Source organism: Mus musculus, chromosome 6 (assembly GCF_000001635.26).
Source record: "Mus musculus strain C57BL/6J chromosome 6, GRCm38.p6 C57BL/6J".
NCBI lineage: Eukaryota > Metazoa > Chordata > Mammalia > Rodentia > Muridae > Mus > Mus musculus.
This window is the reverse complement of record NC_000072.6, coordinates 15,715,993-15,739,679: the sequence shown is the minus strand read 5'-3', so window position 1 is coordinate 15,739,679 and position 23,687 is coordinate 15,715,993. Positions and strand designations below refer to the sequence as shown.

At 41.5% G+C, this 23,687-nt stretch overlaps 1 protein-coding gene across 2 annotated transcripts in view; it reads right to left on the bottom strand.

Moving 5' to 3' along the window:
* Positions 1–19,114, bottom strand: part of Mdfic (MyoD family inhibitor domain containing) — an 81,604-nt gene extending 62,490 nt beyond the window's left edge. Inside the window, exons 1-3 of one of the 2 annotated variants that reach the window (XM_030255200.1) lie at positions 18,717–19,114; positions 18,316–18,493; positions 1,097–1,430 (exon numbers count right to left, since the gene is read on the bottom strand). Coding sequence is in view for 1 of the 2 variants with exons in the window: in NM_175088.5 (NP_780297.3) it covers positions 18,316–18,409 (94 nt within the window). In the remaining variant the exon portion in view is untranslated. The remainder of the gene's footprint in view (positions 1–1,096; positions 1,431–18,315; positions 18,494–18,716) is intronic. The other variant, NM_175088.5, reaches the window with a different exon arrangement.
* Positions 19,115–23,687: the final 4,573 nt, after the last annotated feature.

Genomic DNA, 23,687 nt, shown 5'->3' with positions numbered 1-23,687 from the left:
TGGATATGAGAGAGTCAGAGAGAGACAGAGAGAAAGAGACATAGAAAGAGACAGAAAAAGACAGACAGAGACAGAGAGAGGAAGAACAGGAAGAGGAGAGGAGAGACAGACTCAGGGAGAGAAAGAGACTCGCATATGTGAACAGCTGGTCCAGGCTGATGGGGCTATTTGAAAAGGTTGTGGAAATGTTATGAGGTCAAGCCTCAATGGAAGAAATGGGTCACTTGGGGTAGGTAGTCCTTGAGGTATCATAGCATGTTCCACCTTCCATTCACTTTGGGCTCCCTAAGTGCAGAAAAAAAATGTAACCAGGCCACTTCCTGTTCCTGCCACAATGCCTTCTCTTTCTGAGGCCTTGTCTTCTAAGCCACGAGGAACTGCATGTCTCCACAGTAAACCGTGTCTCCCTAAGATGGTTTTGTCAGGTTGTTTTACCATAGCGACAGAAAAGGAGCTCATACAGGCACTGAAGTGGAGAGTTAGCCAAGTTCTAATAGACACCAAGGAGAGTTTAGCTGAGTGACAACAGTGGCAGATGTGAGAAACTAAGTAAGGTTTAAAAAGATAAGTGGATGGGGTTGAAATGACCAATCTTTTCATCTAGATTTGATGGTGAAAGATCCAAAGAATGGGAGAATAACTTATACATTATATACACAGAAACATATGGTGCATACAAACATGTATTCATTTCACTGGGTGGTGTCCATATCTTGAAAGATAACATATTAACCAGCCTCTGTGCAGTTCATAGTCTGGGAGAAGATTTGAAAACTGAGTATGTGAGTGTACAAACCAGAAACAAAGGTATAGTTAGCTAGTCTGCAGGGAGTTGGTGAAGATCCTGAGTAAATGTGTATCATTGTACTTGAGCCAGCCACGTCAAGGACTAAAGCCTAAGACCCTTGGAGACTTGGCACATTCCACACCATGTGAGTCTCAGATAGATTGCAAAACCTTCCTCTCGTCCAAGAGTGCATAATCATGGTGTATGCAGAAAATATAGGCCATGCCCTCCTCCCTTACAACCTGAAAAAGAGCTATCCTGTAGAGACTGCTTCTGCTGATATTAGCTAAATCTGCCTCTTTGACTCACCGGTATCTGTAAACCCTCCATGACTCAGCTGTACACTGTAAACACTGCCTTCACGTTCCACTGTGTAAAATAAACATGAGCTTCCAGCATGCTGCAGGCTTCTCCATCAGAGAGCCCAGTACACCTGATCCCTACTGTGTGTGTGTCCATGAGTTTTGTCTTCTCTTCACTCTCTTGCTGGCCCAGTCAGGTCAGTTTCTGGAATCTTGCTGGATACACACCATTCGTCATCCTCAAATTCCACTGCTGAAGCATTTCCAATTACTGAGCTCATTGGCAGAAAGAATGGAGTCTGCACCATTAGGGGAAAGTCAAGAAGCTCCATGATATCAAGCTACGGAGGCAAAGAAATGAAGGAGACGCAACTCAGACAGAAGTTGTTAGTCAATCTTGTTAACATTTCCAGTAGAAGGGAGAAGAAATTTCTGCACAAACAAAAAAAGTTTCATGTATCTCAGAGATTTCACAACAAATTAACAATTCTGTCACAAAGCACATTTCAACACATGAGAAATAGTTGGGTGTAAACTCAGGTTGAAACCCAGAGGCTAAGATTATGACAAAAAGCAGGGCAGAGGATGGTTTTAAGCATTTTTAGACTGCAAAACCATATTCAAACATCAGTGAAATATAAAGGAAAGTATACTAAACCAGTATGTTCTAGATTTATGTAACATCTATTCAGCATTATCAGAGGGGAAAATGTAATCTTCAAATGATGTGTTAGTTTCAATTAAAATCTTAACTTTCTTAAAGGGTTCCAGAATTCTTTACTGCTGTAGTCAAGCCCAGCCTTTTGGAGATTATCAGTAAGAAAGACTTTCTCCGACCTCACCAGTTCACAGGAACTGACTTATCAGCAGTCCTCCGTGCTCTCACTGTTACGAAGCTGACTGCCGCCAGGTGTCATGCTAGTAGGCTTGATTCAATTAGTAACTTTAATTGAAGCTGAATGAAATTAATTATATAATTTTGAGCTGTTCAAGTTTAATTCCATTAAAATTAATTCATGAAACCGAGGCATTATGAGGCATTGCTGACTAAAAGAAAATAGGTATGAATAAACCCTCTAGACACACTTGACGCATATTTGAATCATGTCCAATATTCGAGTGCTAAGCACAGACCCACTCCAATCCTCACAGAATAAGTGGCAATGACACGTGCTCCATATACTCATGGATTTATGATGATGTAACCTACTCCTAGGGGGAGATGGAGTTCCTTCTACCACAAATTCTTATCAAGAGACAGTTTATCATGCTTTTTAAAATGAGTTTGCTTATCTGCAAACTCTAGAATTAGATGATCCCCAGTATCCTGAAGTCAAATGAGGAAAGGAAAAAACTACCACTCCATTTCTCATTAGCTTCAAAGGGAAATAAGTCGTGTGAGAGTCCTACGACATCACAATCACCAAGGTGTCCAACTTTGCCTCCTTTGAAAACTAAATGTCTTGGCTTGAAAGCTGGTCACTAGTTTGTCCTGTGATAATCTCCTGCACCCAGCCCAAAGTGAGGCTCAGTAAAGGCTCCCAGTAAAAACTGAAATGGTCTTAGGCTAATTCGTTACTTGTATAAACTAAGCTTCTGTGGCCATTTAACAGTGCTAGGAAAAGCTAAGACAGGGACACCATTTACTTGTATTATTTTACATCTCCTCATCTTAAAGGAATATCAAATATTAGATTCATAAATAGTATTTACACTCATCGCTGAAGAAATGGAAGGGAAGGAGAAAGAGGGATTTCAGTGATAGACAATCATTCATGTTATGGACAACATCTAAACAGAATCAACCCTGGCAACTGTGTACTTCTTCAGAGGACTTAGATATTAGACATTTATCATATGACCATTATAAATGTAGGAATGGTACAATGTTTATAACAGATGGTCATTATCAACATACGTTTGCAGTGTAACATGCAAACTAAGCATTGGGAAACTAAGGATTGCTTTTCAAGCCATTGCATTCATTCCGGATATATGAAGATTTAAGGTTGCAATTCGGTTACTATGTGTAGGCCTAGGGTGGAGATCTCCAGCACCAAGTGATTTCCCTAGCATAGGACATCAGTATGGACCAAACTGTAAGAGATTACACATGCGGCCAATGGGTTCTTCTCCTCTGTGTAGTGAATTACTCTTAAGCCATGCTTCTTGGTTTTGCTGATGAGTCAGAACCATGCTGAAAATGCTTGCCACACATACATGCACAGACCCTAACCTTAGAGGATCTAGTGCACATGGCTTTGTGTATGGAAGAGTGATGTCAAGAAAAAAAATGTGTCCAAGCAGGACAGGTAGTAAAATCCATATCTTACTATTCACCTCCTTCATACAGGATTCTAAGGAATCAAAAATTGAAAGTTTACCTAATCATCTAATGAACACATCTATATTTTGTTACACGTCATTGTCAGGACAACTATGAAAGTTCAAAATCTGAATGATATATAGTACTAACCTGTTCTACCAATACATGGGGTAAAATAAATATATTTTAGCTACCCAAAACTTGAAAGTCTTTTAAAATAACCACAGGGTCAAAGGATTGGGGTGTACTTGTAGGTGTACAAAGCTTTCCTGTGTGCCTCTTCTACACAGAGAAGTGGAAAACAATTTGCAGATAAGCAAGGAGACCATGTCCTACAAAATAAATCTCTCAGCCAGGAAGACCGAACATACTCACATGAAACAATCAAGACCCAACAAAACAGAATAGAGGTGGAAACGGTCCAGGGTCAGCCTTCTGACTCCAAGGCTGAGAGCTGAGAGAGCAAAGAACGGCCCTCAGCTCTTCCTCCTCCTCCTCCTCCTCTACAGGGGAAAACAGAGATGTTGGACTGCCAAGGCCATCTCACACTCTGACAGTGTAACTGACTCTGCATAAGGGTAAACAATAGAACCCAAATCCCCATACACACTAAAGGATGTTCAGAATGGAAGAAAACATCAAAAAAAAATACTTTGTAGGCATGGGACTTGAGTTCATTCTTAGAGAAAGAGACAAGCATGAATTATGCTAAAGAAAACTCAAAGGGGTAAAAAAATAAAGGTTCAAAATGATCAATTTAAGTTCATTATTTCTTCCTCCAAAATGACTAACATGATCAAAGTTCAGCATCAATAGTGAGAGGCAGTCTTTACAAATAATCTTGATTGTTCCTGCTGAGGAAATATAGGAAATTTCAAGTAAATAGAATTTCTATTTCAGTTAAAATTCTATGCTATTTTACCTAGCTGGCATTATCCAAATTTCAGTCCTTGATGATGCTAGTTATTTATCTCAGACACTTGGGGAAATCAAGTAATTGATTTATTACAAGAAAGAAAAGTTAGTAACAAGCAAGAAAATCTAAAAACATTAAATGAATTGGATAATTTACATAAAATTTATATATGCCATATAACAGCCATTAACTTGATATATAGTTGTTCAGTAATATTATTTAAGAGAAAGATAAAAATGCTTTGCTTTGTTGAAAGAAAATGCTAATGAATTTCACAATTAGAGTTCTGTCGTGGAAATTTCCAAAAGACTTTAATATATAGTATTTAGTTGATCTTCACAACCATCAGTGATATAATTAGGAAGAAAACAGCTCAGTTTTACAGATGGGAGATACATGGTGTCTCAGAGTAAAATATTGAAGTAGAAACACAATGATAATGGAGAGGATGGCTGGGCGAGGGAATGGAAGAATCTTGTGACCCAGCTGATTTTAGCAGAGAAAACTTCTTACTCACTCAGCCCTTCTCTCAAACTGTCTGGAATAACACCGCAGGGGAACATGGTCTGCTCTTAGTCTGGTATGTCAGTTACGTGTTCTTTGCTTTGAACCTGAATATGTCATCAGGTATTCTATATAGTTCTTTCTTTGGTACACACACACACAAAAAAAAAACCAAAAACCAGTAAACTCAATCCCTTCTATTAGACAAATTACTCAAATATTAAACAAGAATGTGTCCACCAGTTTAGACACAAACAAATGTATCATTCTAATAGCCAATATATGTGTGTGCTATATTCATGTGTGTACGTGTGTGTGTACGTGTGTGTGTGTGTGTGTGTGTGTGTGTGTGTGTGTGTGTGTGTGCTTGCACTCAAGCTCACCCATGTGTGTGGATGTGAAGTTGGGAAGCTGATACTTTTCCTACATCGTTCCTCCACTACTTGTTTGTTTGTTTGAGGCAAGTTCTCTCACTGAACCGGAAGCTTACCATCTTGGCTGCCTTGGATCCCAGGGATGCTCCTCTGTCTACCCCTGCAGTGCTGGGACAAATGTGTTACATACCTAGCTTTAGTGTGAGTTCGGGTCCTCACACTTGTACAGCAATCACTTTACCCACTGACCCATCTCTCCAGCTCTAATAACTGAATGTTTCCAACAAATCACAGTACCAAAGGAGTACAGACTGTTGCTTCACAGTGAAATAGGATTAGCGATGTTATTGGGCAAGGACGCTTGGTTAAACTTAGAGACACTATAAAGTTCTGAACATACACAGCCTTCCAAGAAGAGAAGATAATGCTGTCGTTTTACATCCTAGACATGTACATCCTTCCCTTGCAGTAAACAAAGATTACCATTATGATCACCAGGACAGACATACTATCCCTAGTTTGTACTCTGCACCAGAGAAATACTTACTAGCACAAGTTTGAGAGCAGTTTGCACACCAACGGGACCACTACTAATTATGTGAATGCTATAAGAACTACTTTTTGGTAAGATTTTTCTTATCTTTAAAATGAGAAAAATAGGGCTGGTGAGATGGCTCAGTAGGTTAGAGCACCCGACTGCTCTTCCGAAGGTCCAGAGTTCAAATCCCAGCAACCACATGGTGGCTCACAACCATCCGTAACAAGATCTGACCCCCTCTTCTGGAGTGTCTGAAGACAGCTACAATGTACTTACATATGATAAATAAATAAATAAATCTTTAAAAAAAATAAAATAAAATAAAATAAAATGAGAAAAATAATGTAACTAGAACATAGGTTATATCAAGTATATGAACTCATAGCTAGCAAGCAATGTCTTGCTCATAGTAAGCTCACCCTCTGTGATTATTACTGTTCTTTTAGATAGCTATCTTTCAAAGTCCTGCTATAAAAATATCATGAGGTAAGCTGTTGAGGTCAATAACCACTTGGGAATCCCTTTCTGAAATACCACACAAGCGACATGTCATGTCTGTAGATAGAGTAAGGAAAAGTACTGTCCTATGGGAGGCTGTGGGGTTTTGTTTTGTCTTTTGTTTTTTGGTTTTGTTTCTGTTTTCCGTTGTGGACTAGGCAGTTCCAAGAGGAGGAGAATACTTTCAAGTCAAGTCCATGAAGAAATTTGTATGCCTGCATCTGACTTAGCAGTCTGTGGCCACAGAGTCTGTGTTTTCCTCAGCCTTTTCTAGTATTCTGTTTATTTTTTTTTTCTTTTTTAACGTACTATCATGTCCCCTCAAATATTCTCCTGAAATAGGCAAGAGTAAACTCACAATATGTTGTCCTCTTGTTGTCTATGTGGTAGCTGCCTACTTAGTGGATGTATAAACAATGATAGAGCTCAGAAACTATCCTCGAAAGCCCTCCTAAACCTTAGTAACTGTTCAATGCACTTATCTTTTACAGAAAAGAAAATACAAATCTCTGTGTTTAAATTTAGGGAATTATACAAGTTAAGCCTCATATACACCAATTAAATGCTCAGTAATCATTAACAGACACAGTTTCCAAAATATCAATATTGTCAGACTTTACTAACCTCTATCCCTCCCTATATCCTCTATCTATAAAACTTGTCTCCTACAATGCCATTTCATTATCCATTCAAAACCCAGACAATTGTACTCTAGTTGACAACATCCGAGGAAATCTGAGGTGAAAAATCCCTAAGAAACATGAAAAAATATATCTGTGACTATCTTTTCCCAGCAGCTCAGAACAATGTGGAAATTCTGCAAATATAACCTTTAAAAACAAAAACAAAATTAAACCAGCTCTCAGGAAGACCCGGGGCCTGGAATTTCACTTTTTCACTGATCCAAAAGGAAAACAAAACAAAACAAAACAACAACCCGGAAGCCTAATGACCTTTACAGAACAACGCAAATCTAACTTTCTTTGTCTTTCCTTCCCAGCGGATTACAATCTCCTTTTCTAAAAAGCATGTAAGATCATATAAATAACCATGGTAACACACACTGGTAGACAAACAGGCATATAGATAAACGTTCATGATTTTATAAATAGAAAAAAGCATATAATCACAGATAAATTATGTGTTTGTGGATTGAATTGAATGCGTAAATCAATTCAGTTAAGTCATTGTTACCTGCGTTATGATGAGACTTTTCAGCAAGCTCTGAAATGAATTCCTTCAAGAGGAAGGTCTGATTGGATTCAAAATGAAAAAAAAAAAAAAAAACAAAAACAAAAAATAAACAAAGCAACTATAAATGGACCAGCTTATCTATTGAGGGAGCCAAAGGAAAATGTGCATAAGCAAAACGGAAATATTTACAAAAATAGAAGTACGTGATTGAGTATGAACATTAAGAAAGGTATAAAATGCATTGGTGGTTTAAAATACGTGGTAGTAAATCAGAGAGGGAGAGAAGGATAGTACACTGTCCATGTTTAAAAGAGGCGAGAGTGGGGAAAGGGCTGGGGGGTAGGAGGATTAGAAAGAAATTTGGGAAGGGAAAGACAACATCTTAATCTCTAGTACCTTTACGCTCCTAAGCTGGTGAATGTACTTTTAAGTCACCTGATCCTGAGTCTTGGAATTCTCAAGTTTAGCAATATTTTCTCAACCAGGAACACTCACCCTATAGCCAAACATTCAAAGATTCATGGAATGTAGCATTCTTGTCTTAGCAGCTTCCAGAATTACTCGTGACAGGAACTCAGACGAAAACATCCAATACTCACCATCCCCCAAGAACTGGCAAGAGAGCCAGACGTTGGTCCTTCAGGAGAAAGGAATGTGCTAGAGCAGAAGAAGAGCAAAGCTACAGCTACGATCACTTCTATTCCAAGAGCTCCACCATGCCGAGCTGACATCGCTACTCACATCACTTTGATTGGTTTGCTTTAGTTTTTTTTTTTTTTTTTTTTACAAAGTTGACAAGCAAACAGATCTACATAAATGTTTATCCTTGCCTTATGTGACTGCCATGTCTTTTAAAACGTCTCCTTTTCTCTCTCCCCTGTGATAACTACCTCAATTCATTCTCTGGATTTGCACTCTAGTTGACTTTGTGGACACAGTGGTCTTACTTAAGCTTACCTAGAAGATTGAATGTTGGGAAAGCATTCTCTGTTACTGACTGCTGAAATCCACACACGGTGTCCACGGTAGCTTCCTTACTTAGCTGTCTCTGAACACCATGTAGAATGAACTTGACCTCTTCCACCTTCCCCTATGCCAGAAGGATGATGTCCTCATCTTTAATCTTGTCTAGCTCCCCTTTCTTTTCTTTACCTCTTCCTTCTAAAATTATTAGTGTGTAGTGCTCAGACTCCATCGTGGGTTTAGGTGTGACATTTTTGTTCACGCACATAATGTACTTTAGAAGCCCTCTTTCAGTGGTCTCAGCCTTAAACACTTTTCTGTTAGCTCTCAGTGATTTGATCAGGACTAAATTCCTTTTCTGGTTCTCTGGCCAAGCAATGAACCCTTATTTGGCACTTTTACAAGAATGAAGGGCACCGGGACTCAATAATGAGCCAAGGGGGTTGTTTAATCTGTAACAGCATTGCAAAGCTCAAGACTCTGACTTTGAAGTAAATAAAAAAAGAGGAGCAGAGCAGGCCATTACAAGTTGTGGTAAGGACACAAACAGAATAATGATGTATGAGTTAAAATTATACTGACATTGATTTCTTACACTGCCGAATGATTGATAAGAGATTTGATTTAAAGCCAGAATGTAGAGCCTCTCCTAGTTCTCATCCCCTAACTCAGCTTTGGGACACTCTCAGCCCTACCTCTGGGATGCGACATTTGTTCAATTCTCCTTTAAGCCCACCATCCCAGTGTGATGTAGCTCTACCATCTCTGTCATCTCTTTCCCTTTCACCCATTCTGCAGCTGCAGGATGACTCTGAACAGCTCCCTTATCTTAGATATCCTGACAGGCCTAACATCCTTACAAAGGAAATACAGTGATTTCCCAAGTCCCTCACAGTCTTCGGTGCTTCCTGCCTATTTCCCTACTGAAGTCCACATCTTGGGCAACAGTAGAAACAGAACCATGTGTAACTTTTATTTTCCAGTTTTCCTTGTGTCTTAAACATTAATCAGTTACCATTTCTGCTCATTAGGAGAGCCCTCCCACCTTCTTATAAATCTTCATTCACGGACAGACTGCCTATCTGTTTCCTTCCCAAGGAGTACTTTCCTTTCAGAAAAACTCAACACAGTGTTCTTTAGATCAAGAATTACCCAGAAACTGTATTTTCTGTTCTCAGATTATGCTATTTGGTTTTATATGTTTCATGTGAAAATTATATTAAACACTTGTTTGCTAAGCAAACAAACAAAAAGAAATGCTTTTCACATTGTACTCTGGCCAAGAGCTCCTTTGCTGTATTCCTGTGCTTGATAATTTATCTTACTTCTTACTGAAAAGTGATATGAAACCTTTCAGAAAAAAAGGACTTACTAAGGATTGTGCTTATAACTTGAGTAAAATAAGAAACCAGGTTTATATTCATAAACGCCCTAAAGGTCAGAAGCTGCCCCATCATGAAACATGAGGAGAGCTATGCTTTGGGGAAAGAAGGCAGAGCTGGCTCCTGATCCTCTGCCACCTGACTCGTGGTGGCACACACCTTTAATCCCAGCACTCGGGAGGCAGAGGCAGGCGGATTTCTGAGTTCGAGGCCAGCCTGGTCTACAAAGTGAGTTCCAGGACAGCCAGGGCTATACAAAGAAACCCTGTCTCGAAAAACAAAAACAGAGTTTCTGACACCTGCTCTATCATGAGTTAACCTCATTTTGAGTGTCAACGCTGCACAAATTCAAACCAACATAAAGGAGTAAAGAAATAAAGCTTAAGATCTGTGGTCATGCATTCTTCAACTGATGTCACCAGCAACACAAGCCCAACAAAACCAAACTCCTCCTATCACCCTAAGAGTCTGTCCCAATCACTACAATTTCTGAGAAGCTCCAAAACTAGACCACAACCACCATATTGAAAGCTGGTATCAACTAGTCTGTCACATATTCTTGTTGTAATCTTCCAGTGGTATGTAAACAAGGATTGCAATTCCCTTTAGCAGATCTCACATCCTCCCTCACCAATGTGCATTTGGCTATATGCCTTATTGGTACAACTATGCACATAAGCATTCCTAATCTTCAAGGGACGATGTATATAGCAGGTGCACAAAACACTTGAGAACAGGGTCTTCCCTTTCAAATGTCAATGCTAAAATGTATGTGCTAGCATAAAACCTCAATTCCAGCTTCATTCCTGAGACTACAAAAGGACAGAGCCGAAAGGCACATGTATGTGAATCATCTTTGTTCAGATCATGTGGGCGTGAGTCTGAAAACAGAAGTAGACTGCAAGTAGAAACCACAAACAAAATTAACATTTTCGAGTTACAATAGCAAGTTCCTGCTTACTGGAGTTTGGGTGATGAGAATTAGAATTATGAACTGGAACTCCTACCTCAGAATCTTAGGGTTGAACAGCTTTACTCCTCCCGGGTATGTATGCTAAGGTAAAAAGAAGAGCTGGATTTTTAAATCCTTTCAGGAAGAGCTACTGTTACTGGCAAGAAGAACGGAGCAGGAAGGGAGAAGGAGGAGGAGGAAAAAAGCAAGGAGACAGATCTAAAATACTAGTTCATATATACAACCTCTCTCGGAAATAGAAGGGCTACAACCTCTTCAGTTTGCCCCCAGGGAATCACCAAGATGAAAATCATCCCAAAGTCTAGAATCGGCAATGCACACAGTTGCCTTTTAACAAAAGCCGAACACAGATACTTAGGGACAGAAGCAGAAATCACCCACTTTAGCCTCTGCCTTCACACAAGACACTATCTACATTACCTCATGCAGTTAGATGGAATTTTTTTCCCTGTTGTTTGTTGTTCTAAACAACTTTCCACTTTCAACTGGCATAACTGTAGACTAGGTCAATTTATGTTTCCTCATTTTTCCCCCACCCTTTTAATACTATGAAAATATAATACTGGTAAAAGGCACTGTTATTTGGCTTTCTTTCCATGAAATCATCTCAACCAGATCCAGGAAATAAGGTTGAAAGAAAGAGGAAAAGCTCTAACACGCCCCAAAATTCCACAGCTTCCCTCACAGCTCTATAAAGGTCACTGGATCATATATATCAAGTCCTTGAAGGCAGACTGACCAAACAAAACAGCCCTGCCTCTGCTGGACTCTTCACTTGCCTGTGGCTCTGTTTGCTCGCTGGTGAGCTTTTCTTCACTATCTTCCTCCTCCTCCTCCTTTTCTCCCTCCTCCTCTACCAACCTGAAATGATGTCCAATGAGTATAAAGACACTCCAGCCACATCTCCAGGATATTTGTCCTTTGTCCCTCTTTCTTCCATGGCTTTCTGAAACCCTGCCAATTCCCAGTCCGATGCCAATTCCACAATCCATTCTCTCTGCTTCTATTCCCAAGCTCCCACATGGTCCCTTCTGAGAAAGGCAGTCAGCCATGCTGATCCCTGTCCAGCAGAATTCATGCCTCTCATTCTTAGCTAAGCCCTCAGCCTCACTGAGAAGCCCCAGGGTTTGCATCAGTTTGATTCCCTCTTGAATACGTTCCTCTTTCAACATTTCCCACAAATCTCCAATGTCTTGACTCATCCTGACCTCCCTTGCTCTTTACAAATACTACCATCTACTTAAGCGAGAAGAGCTGGGCCTTCAATAGTCTCTTTTTATCTAATTTTCTCCAGATTATCATTTAATCCTTTTCTCCCACCATTTCAAAGGGAAGCTATCCCAACTCTCTAAACCCTTTCTAGAAATTGACTTTTTGTGCTAGAAGTGCTCGAGATACAACACAGACACCCAAATCAACCCATGTTATATTTTGACGCCTCCTTCCTGAGTTTTCTTCACAGTAAGGTGAGAATTCTCAACCAGCCATTCTGGGATAAGTCTTCTATGCACATAGTTCATCCTTTACAAATGACAATTCTTACCTCTTGTAACCACTAAATATCAGGAAAATATTCAATACTTCTGGAGAGCCATTATACTCCTCTTCTTTATGTTTGTTTGTTTTGGGGTTTTGTTTTTGTTTTGTTTTGTTTTGTTGTTTTGTTTTGTTTTTTGTACTTCAATACAAGGTACAGCCCTTCCCTCAAGATTTCATCCCCTCCCTGACTCTGGAGCCTACTGTCTACCTCCTTGATGGTGACATTCACCTCCACATAGTTACAAAGCCAGTTTTCAGCTACTTACTGGTGACTATGACTAATGGAAAGCTCCCTGGACTCAACATACTCAAAACAAGACTTGAAGGCTCCTGCATGTTACCATGCTAGTGACAGAGCAAATCTATAGCTGGCCTTAAATTCCTACCTTTGCAACAGCTTCAGATAATATATATTTTACATAACAATGCCCATTTAATTCATCAACAGGTGTGAAAACTACACTTGACCTCAAAAGAATCAAAAATTAGTAAATATCAATGGGCCCTCTTAGGCAAGGGTTATCCTATTTTTACTGCTGTTCTTAAATCTGTTTCCTCAGTGTCCCCTGCACTGGCACTGTCCTGGATCTGCTCTTTTTCCAGACTACTGTAGTAACCCTCTAGACAATTGCCAAGAAGTCTTGATTGTTTCCATTGTCATTTTCTGCTCTTTCGTGAAACCCACACAATTATCTGTCTGGAGTACCCGACCTTCTGTAATCTACCCTCCCCAGTGAGTCATGCTTCCTACTGTCTCAGCAGTAAGTCCTACAACCATACTTCCTAGCCTACGTCATATTACATCTTCCTGAAGACTTTGCCAAACTAGAGATGATTGGCGTCTTCTGATTTCTGTCACTGAACTTTCTTCGTGCCTCTATTATGGTACGTAATAGTGTGTGTGTGTGTGTGTGTGTGTGTTTATATGTATACATATACATGTATGTAACCATATTTAACATGCTAGTCATTTGCCCAGTTCGTCCAGACTAAACCATAAAACAGATTTTTTTCCTACCATTCAATCCAGGCCACTCAAACTCTCAAAATACTTAAATCAATGGATAGGTTGATCAGTTTTAACTCAATCATTCTTGTCTTCCTTCCTTCCTTCCTTCCCTTTCCTTTGTTATTAAAACTTTCTAGTTTGCATTCCTCAACTTATTTGACTCTTAGCAAAGGGAGAAACAATCCACTGTCAACCAGTCTTGCCCTCGCAGAGCCAATCTTATAAACTGAACATTACTCCCCTCATGCTGATGAAAGGGTTAGGACTGTGGCTTTCAATGTGCCTAAAAATGTCCCCACATCCCCTTTAAATCCCAGCAGCTCTCCAACTATTTTCCAAATTATCTCTGTCCTTCCTCAAACATATATATGGGAGAAGTGTTTTAAGACAGCTTCTAATATTTTGTTTTGTTTTGTTTTGTTTTTGTTTTATTCTTTCTTTCTTGTATGTGGCCGCCAGAGTTCTAACAGTATATTGCCTGGGATTTATCATTTAAAAAAAAAAACAAAAAAAAAAAAAAAAGAAAACCATGAAAGTTTCAATAAAATTTATTTCCAACAATCTTGTGAGATTTCTTTTTAAGGCTCTAAATATAATTTACTACTATTTCTAGGCAAAAATGTGATCCAGACACCAAGAGTCCATACAAATGAACAGGACTCCTGTGAAAGGTGAGAGCTGTTCCTGTGTCTTGCTCTACAGTAACATCTCCAAGAAGCTATAAAAGGATGCAGGACAAGAATCTCTACTAAGGTGGCAAAGGAAATGTCCGAACCTATTCATTGTGGCATGCCTTCGATTTTATCCCCATGACTATTTTACACTGTTTAAGACATACTTTATTTTAGAATGTACGTATACTTTCAAAGCTCAGAAGTACTTTAAGATTGAATTGAAAATATAAAACCAAAATTGGAGGGGGCCATCAGTAGAGAGTTTTCATAGGCTAATAAAATTTAGAGTTGTTTTTATGGCTTTTGAAGAGTCTCTGTTGCTCTCTGACTCCCTTCCCCCTCCCAGCATAAAAAGAAAGGACTACTCTCTATTTAAAAGTCAATTAAATGGGTATGTTTTGTGGATAAAGGCTCTAAATTAATGAACCTTAGACAGAATCAAGTACCCCTGGAACTTGTGCAGATGTAGATTCCCTGATTTTCAGCCCACAGAATCTTATTATTTACCTTAGTAAGGATGAGTTCCTGTTGGTGCCAAAGAAATGAGGACAGAAGGTTTTTTTCTGTCTAAGTGGTACTGTCTTTTGGGGCCAGGCTATTTATTATTTTGAGACTGTGCTATCATGTACCCTTCAGGGCGCTGAGCAGTATCCCTGCCCTCTGCTCGACAAATGTTGGTGACATACCCTGCCATGTTGGGACCACCTAACATGTCTCCAGATGTAGTCAAAAACCTTCCTGGGGCCAAAAATCTTCTCCGGTTTAGAACCAATGACAGAAGCTGTCCATAGATAATAAATTTTGAGAAATGCCATCTTTAAAAGAGATAAAACAGCATGACAAAAGTGAAGAAATTCAGATATGTAAAGCTTACAGTATATACATTGAAACAAACAGGCTTCCCCAAAAGGAAATCTGATTAGCTCTATAAACTCCTGACAACTCAGCTAAGCTTCTAAGACAGAGCTCCTCTTAAGCAGTTTAAACTTGAAGAGCCTCTCCCTCACTTCTATTTTAGATTATTTTTAATTAACTTCACTGGCATTTTGCATCCTGCTATGAAAAGTCCGCCTAATAGTCTCAGAGGACTCTCCCTAGAGACAGGAGTACATTAAATCACACATTATCACATTAAAGTATATACCAGCACTGAGTCCAACAGTGTTCGCCTTGGCAAGTGCACTGGGTGGGGGTTGGGATGGAAACAGGCTGCAGTGATTTACACTACCCAGAGCCTATTAACTTCAGTGCTTCTCCCCATGTGACAAGGTAGCACTGATTCACTACTGTAACAGCATTCATCATTATGGCGTACATTTTACTATTTGTGCTCCACCTGATTTCTTGTTTGTCGATGTATGTGGGGCAATTGCTGTATTGAGCAAGCCACTTAAAATTCTTTGGGAGTCCTTCCCCTCATCTAAAAATATAACCAATTGGAATAAAATATTTCTAAAGATTCCACTATATATAAATCACAAACTTCTGAACGTAGCTCTTAGAGAAAAGACTCTCGTTTACAGTACTGCATGACAGCAGAAAGAGCATCCAAATGCTTAATCCAAAAGGAAAGGAAAGGACAACGCAAGGAATCATATCTACAAACCCATTTTCTTATGAGAACAAGTGAGGCCCAAATGGCCTTTCACCTACCAAGGTATTTCTACAGGAATTTTGCATGAGAGCATAACTCAATATTTCAGATGTTGGTTATAAACAGGAAAATCATTTAAAACTCATTTACGTTCTGTTTGCAAAAGCAGAGACAACAAATCAGAAGCCCAGAGGTCAGATCCAACCTCCAGATGTGGTAGGTTCTTTGCCACAGGGGAAAATAAACAAACATACACATACACACACACACACACACACACACACACACACACACACACACACACAAACTGACTCAATTTGTTACTATAAAATGATGGAACAATACACATATGCATCTAGTATCCCTTAGGACATCAGAAGACATGAACCCACATGACAGTACTTAACTAGAACTAAGTCGTGTTATCGCCTGGCCCACTTCCTTTCCTGGACACTGAATCCCACAGATACCTTGCCTGTCACTTTCCTGGTCCCCATTTATTGCATGTAGCATGCAAGCACCTTACTCTGTAACAGCATTGTAGATATTAGTACTATAATATCTATGCTTTCAAAGCAACAGAAAAGTTCACAGAAGCACAGCGGAAAGGTCCGCGTCCAGGACTGTCCTTTCAGTAAAGAAAACCTTGCAAACTCAGTGTTGAAAATGCAGCAGGCTATCATGTTACGTTTCTCAACCCCACATTCCAGGTTCTAGAAAGGAGCCCAGAATCTGATTAGGAGGTTCAAACTAGATTTTAAAAATCCCTAAGATTACTTCCAATTTTTAAGAATTACACCTTGGGTTAACATAGTGAATAGTTCATCACAACATACTAAATGTGCTTTTACATATATTAGGTGCACATATAATAAGTGTGTTTAACACGGCAGAAGACATATCTCACATTCCTTTTTTTTCTTTTGCAAATATCTTCTGTAAATGTCCCTTAAATGTTATATTTTCCTTACTTAATTTAGTGTGTAGAATTTTAAAACTAAACTTTGATTAACTGAACACTAGTGTCCTACTATGCTCAGACACTATGTTTTGTTTCCCAGCGATAGGGTGAGCAGGTGGGACTATTGGAGGAAGGCAATGTTCAATTGCAAGAGGACATTGGTTTTCCATAGAGAGATATACACGTTGTATGCAGCTAGCGTTAACCTCAGGCCCTTTGAGATGTCTTCCTCCTTGTGCGCAGATCACCTGACACCAAGCAGCTTTGTACACAGGAGGTACCATGACAAGTTCTTCCAGGAGATTTTAACCATCCCTAGCGTTAACACTAGATTTTGTGCGTATTGGCTATTTCCAAATCCAATTTTTTTTTTTTTGGTTTTTTTTTTTTTTTTTTTTTTTTTTTTTTTTGGTTTTTCGAGACAGGGTTTCTCTGTATAGCCCTGGCTGTCCTGGAACTCACTTTGTAGACCAGGCTGGCCTCGAACTCAGAAATCCGCCTGCCTCTGCCTCCCAAGTGCTGGGATTAAAGGCGTGCACAACCACACCCGGCCCAATAGTTTTACCTGGAGTGTTTGCAGTTGATTTTTGGCGTAAGCATTGTTTACCAGGAGTGATTAATGACTGAAGTGGGAGTATAAAGAGCCTATCGACGAGTGGCTATGACTGTGGAGGGTGGGCGGGCATGGCTAATGGCAGGGAGATGACAATGTTGACAATGCAGTGTGTGTAAGACGGGCTGCTTCTGAGAAAACGTGTTTATCAATCTGGTTCTTCTCTACAGCTAATCACTTGGATTCTCTCTGTTTAGGAAAAGAAATGAGTCACTCTTCTAAATCGAAATGATAAACATAACATTTCAATTTACGCTTGGATGTTTTCTGCTACTATCTACTCTGGTTAGAACAGCAACTCCTTTCCTCCCCCCCCTCCCCACCCCCCACCCCCCGAATTAAAAAGAGAAGAAAGAAACTTAAGGCAGTATATATTTGGGTACTGGGAGACAAGATTTTAGACATGCTTAAAATCAAGAGTTTTGGAGAGCTGGAAAGTTATCTGGTGTCTGCCAGTCAGAACTGTCCTCATTGGAATTGTCCTTACTGGAAAAGGGAAGAGAAATGGTGAGAGTCTGGTTCTGCCACCAAAGAGCACCTGAAGTCTATTACCTTCAAAGAATTTTAAAATGTGGTTATGGAAGCTTCCCAGAAGCAAACGATTTTGTTTTCCCTTTGGAAGAACTCAAAAGAGTTAATTCATTCTTGGAACGTGTTTATTCCAAAACAAACGTTATTGAAAACATATGCACGAGCCATTCCAAAAGAAACTGGTCTCAGAAACCTGGATGCTTAACCTGGGGGTCAGAGTACCCCACAAGAACCAGAAAGATGAGGAGAGCCCACGCTAGCTCAGAGAGCAGAGACTGCCCTGCATGAGAAAAGAACATAAGAACTTAAGAGTACTAGACAAGGGTTGGAGACTTCACACCCCTCCTGAGTCCCAGGCCAAGAAGTGCTTAGGCAGAAGGTAGAAGCCATCTAGTCAACCAGTTTCTAGCAAGAAAAGGGAATAGAGGGGCCAGGGATCCCGCCCTCCTATCCGGTTGTTGATCTGGGGCAGTGATCCTCTGGCAGACTTGTTTAAGTAACATAAGTGTGCAAAAGTTCACAATTCCGAAGTTGAAGCCCATCCTCGCAGTTCCCCACTCCCACCACCACCACCACCCATCCCTAAGTGTGCAAGCACGTCCCAGAAACTCGCAACTCGCAAGTACTTGTTACTCACCGTGGGCCGGGGAGCCCAGCCGGCCGCCGCCCGCCTCGACCGGGCACTGCTGCTCCGCGGGCCCGGGAGCGAGGGCTTCACCCGCGCAGGACATGGGCCACGCTCCGAGCCAGAGCCGTCCCCGCGGGGTGCACGGACCCCAGCTGCTTAGGTGCTGGGTGCAGGAAACGGCCTGCCTCTGGCGGGAAAAGCAAAAGGGACAGCAGGATCAACTGTTTTTAGAGCACAGCACGCCGCAATGCCTGGGCCATTCCCTCCCCCTCCGCGTCCCTCCTCCAACTCCACCCCAGGGAAGTTAGGATTTGAAAGCAGCCTGGGGGGACGCTGCGAACGGGACGCGCGCGCTGGGAGGGGACGCGCGGGGACTCGGCGGCAGAGCGACCTAAGGGACCTCCACCTACCTTGGCATCCCCCCCGTGGGCTGTTCCGGGTCCCTTCCTCCCGCCACCGGTAGTCAGCGAGGCTCTGGCCGCGGCCCCATCACGCCCTGGCAGCCTGACCACGTCCCTCCGGCCCCGGGAGTGGCAGCGACAGTGGCAGCCGCCCGCGCTGACTCCGCGCACTCCGTCCCTTCCCTCCGGGCAGCCCCTCTCCTCCGGGAAGGACTTTAGGATCCACTTGTGCGTCTCTTTCACCCTCGCGCTGCCACTCCTACACTCTTCAAACACTTCTCTCTCTGTGGCTCCCTTTCATCATATCCGGATTGGGGTGGCCTCGAACTCTTGGCAGACAGCCCCGAGGTTGGGGGCGGCGCGACCTAGGTTTGGCCCTGAGCTCCCTTGCGAGGGAGCTGTCTGGGTCAGGAGGCCAGAGCTGGACAGGCCAGATGCAGGCTCCCTAGCCCAGGCCCACCAAGGTTAGGGAAAACAGGGAGGGAGCTAACCTTGGCAGCTCAAACATCTTCAACCTTTCTGGGAAAGTCCCCCTCAAACCACTTTCAATCCTGCCCTTCGATAGACTATTAAATAATCTTGAGGAATGCCCCAGGGAAGCGACCTTTGAAAACAGGGAAGGGTGTGTGTGTGTGTGTGTGTGTGTGTGTGTGTGTGTGTGTGTGTGTGTGATGAATGTACATGTGTGTTCAAACACACACACTGACTTTCCTGGTACTATGAAGACATAAATGTGTATTTAAAACCTTGTTCACAGGTCCCAAGTACTTGTCTAATCTCTTCATCTTTTTCTTTTTTATTACTTTACTTCTGTCAGACAGGATTCCTGATCTGGTTAAACCAGTTGCACAGAGCCACCCAGGAGTGCAAGGTGAACATTCTTGAGCACATCTGTCCTACCCCAGGCTGAGTGCCTCTCTGACCGTGTGACGTCTGCGGGAAGCTAAACTGTGCTCAGACGTAAAAGGTTCATTGTCGGTGGCTTTTTAAATGAAATGTTCTGACTGTGGCAGACTCTAAAGGGCCAAGAGCAAGTGTAACGGGCTGTTAAGAACTTTTATACATCTGGTTAATTTTTGTTCTTTGTTTGAGTGAAATGCAGAGTTCAGTGGAGGTGCATATCAAAACTGAAGAAACTTAATGGTTTCTCCTTCTCACTCACCCCCATCATTACTAATAATACATCAGGAATGTTTATCTTCAAAAAGTGACCATTCAAGTTCTTTTCAACTGACGGAAAAGGTCTATTTCTTACCTCTAAAGAAACAAGAACTTGATTTCAACTACTCCGAGAAATCAATCTTCAAAGGTTCTGAAGGCAGGTATTTGGATTCCATAGAAAATGGCATTTTTCTCGGTGACCTATAGCTAATAGATATGGCCCCGTTTTTAAATAAAATTTGTAGATTCATAGATGACATTGTAAAAAGTGCCTTAAGTCTCTTAAGAACGTGTCAAGAGTCTGGACTACATAGAACCTACTGTTGTGATCATAAAAAGAGAAAGAGCTATAAAGATATGTTCTAGCTGGTGGGGTGTGGGGAAGGGGGTGTCTTGGTGGGGCCCATGTCAAGCCATCCCTTCTTCCTGAGGGACCAGTCACAGGACTGTATAGTATAGAATAGAGTTTATTCAGGGCAGGGGGAGGGGAGTTAAGAGAATAGTAGAGGCAGAGAAAGGCAGAGAGAAGGAGAGAGTAGAGAAGTAGAGACCACATGGAGAGAGAGGGGAAAGGAATGGGGGTGGGGGAGCAAGGGAGCAATGAGCAAGAGAGGCAAGAGCACAAGAGAGGGAGGAGGAGACAATCAGCCCCTTTTATAGTGGGTCAGGCCTACCTGGCTAATGCCAGGTAACTGTGGGGGTGGAGTCCAGACAGAATACCAACACCTACCTCTTGGGACCAGGTCAGTTGTGGGGAAGGCTTGTCAGCATTAAAGAACACACAGGAAACTTGTGCTCTACAAAGCACAGCCTTTGCTTACAAGAGTCAGTGAGAAAGTTCTGCAAAGTTCTTCTTTGTCCCCTTACTGTTTATCTCCTTGTTCAGTTTGTTCATTCTGTCACAAGCACATGGTACCCTTGTGGAGGTCAGAGGATGGCCTCCAGTCCTTACCTTTCACCTTGTTTGAACAGGGTGCCCTTATTGTCCCTAGCTACACACACCAGGATAGCATGCAGACTTCTGAATTTACAGCTATTTACATGTCTCTAACACCCATCTCCCTGTAGGAACACCAGAATTATAAGGCTACACTTCTATCTCTCCCAACACACCTTCTCAGGCTTGCACACAAGCCATTCTCCCACAGAGCCATCTCCCCCAATAAATGTTTTTTCATCGAATTGCACACCATATTTCACTTTTACACATGACATAAGATACCTAACTTTTCTGATAAGATGAGCATAAAACATCCTCTTTCACTATGGTATGAATGTTGGACAGCCAGCCAGTTTCCCAAATGGGTGGAGTTCTGCAGGAGTGAGGGGTGGAGAGTGAGGTCAGGGAACTGGGATAAAGGAGAGAGACCTTCTCTGAGAATCTTAGTGTTACAGATCATTTGGGCAAAGGCCTTCTCTGAGTATCTTCAATGAAACAGCTCTTTTGCCAATCTTAGCTTGGGTGAATACCTCTATTGGGGTGGACCAAGGGTATATATGAACTTTGGAGAGTGGTAAGGCACTTTCCTGGTAAGTGAAAATCATTGGCTAAAGTTTTAAAGTTCTGTGAATAGCTCATTTCCATGGAGAGACATTCCAGGAATCCCCAGGTACTTGCTCGGTGGATTCTTATTGGGAAAAGAGCAAGAGGAAAAGAGGAAACTGAACTTGTAGGTCTGCCAAGGACTACTGGACGTTCCTTCCCCTAGGTAGAAGTTGTGGGGAATCAGGCTTCCCAGACAAGGTCAGAGAATTGGGAGTCCTCCATTTTGTGCTGAGCTCAGAGAAGCTATCTGGTCATAGTAGATAGACTTCAGCCTTAAACAGCAGGGTTTCTCCATATTCCACTGTTCCTTGGATTAAGTATAAGCGTCTTGCTCTAGCAAGGGAAGGAATAAAATTCAAGTAAAAATATTAGGAACCAACCAGGACACTGTGTTGTAGAGTCACCAAGTTGGTCAAAAGCTGCATCTTGCTCCCTGTTGACTTGGAGTACGTGAGTCAAATGCTCTGCGCTGCGGTTGCCTCACAAAGGGAAGACGAGTGAGCTTCTCTATGAGGACTTAATAAGGTTATATCCCGATAGCATTTGGAAAAGTGCCACGTGTGTGAGAAATGCTCCAAATCATTGACTATTGCTCTCCCGAAAGCGTAGGGTTATGAGTACCAGAGAGTAGGATGAGGGAGAGCATGGAGAGGGAGTGGCTAGTGGCTATAGAAGTGTATCTAGATGGGAGGAGTAACTTTAAAACCTGTAAATCTCACTACAGCAAATAGGGCCGACAACAGTCTCTTATAGGTGGGAAAGAGCAGATACAGAGGTTTTTCCAAAGGAAAGGAATGAAAATGCACAGATACTATGCATTAAATAAAAACTAACACTTTCAATATTAATTTACCTCTCTGGAGCAGCAGAAGCATTTTACCTATTAAAAAGCATGAGCCAAGTCAAGTCAGATTAGATTAGATTAGATTAGATTAGATTAGATTAGATTAGATATTAGATTAGATTAAACACAGGTTTATTGGGAAGCTCTTTTCAGGAGAGTTCACTGGACACAAGGACTGAGGCTAGGAGAGTCACTATGGGAAGGAAGGGGGGAGCGGAGAGAATGAAAAGAAGGGCGGGGAGCCCAAAATGTGTGGATTATATAGGAAAGAGCCTCTGGGGAAAGGATAGCCCAGCCCTAAGGCTGGGAAGTTCACAGTTAGGGGTAGGGTACACCAGGTAGGGACTGAGGAGAACCTGTAGGCCAGGTCTGCTTTAGTAGGAAAAATATTCATCTCAGTCCTTTGCCCAAGAGTCTCAAACCAAACAGCTATCATCAGGCCCACATCAAAGCAATGGGTAATGACTCAGTCGGTGAGTTCAATCATCAGAACACATGTTAAAAGGACATTCATGAGGGCATGTGCTTGTAATCCCAGCAGACCCTTGCTGCATACTGGACAGACAACACAGCCTAATTACAGGAGATCCTGATCAATGAGAAACCCTATCTCAAAATCGGGGTGTGTGTGTTGGGGCAGAGGATAGTGGTTGGGGCCTCTGGTCTGTTTTTTGTACACATACACACTCAAAGTAATGAAGTCATGTACTTTAAGCAAGTTATAGAAAAAACTTCTTACACTAGCCTAGCTGCCGTTCAAGCTCAGCTTTGTAAACTCTCTCCTTAGATCTCATGCCATGAATCTTGTCTTACTTAAGGTTTTACTACTGTGAACCGATGCCATGACCAAGGCAAATCTTATAAAGGTACTAATTAAAGATAAAAACTGCTCTTGGTCTCCTGTTCCTCTCTTGCTCTCTCCCTGCTTTTCTTCCCCCTCAACCGGAGGTCATGGCCGACCTCTACTTCTCTACTCTCTCCCTCTCTCTGCTTTCTCTGTCTCTACTACCCTCTTAACTCTCCTCCCATGCCCTGAATAAACTCTATCCTATCCTATCCTATCCTATCCTATCCTATCCTATCCTATCCTATCCTATAAATAAATAAATAAATAAATAAATAAATAAATATAAAATTGTGAATGGGACCACATGTGGGGATGTTTGACATAGAGGTAGCCAGAAGAGATATCTTTGAGAATTCTCTGTGGGAATAATCCACAAAGTCTCAGAGAAAGAGAAGGATACTTTGAATATGGTTTGATATATGAGTTTGACTGTAGAAGTACCCATTTTACTTATTGTCTAAAAGAGCCATAGACATAGATGTATATCTTTCTGTTGTCTCTTTTGCTCATAGCACCAAAATCTCAAACAAGAAGGACTTTATAGGTTTAGTTTAAAACAAAGAGGCCAGAGCCAGAAACTTC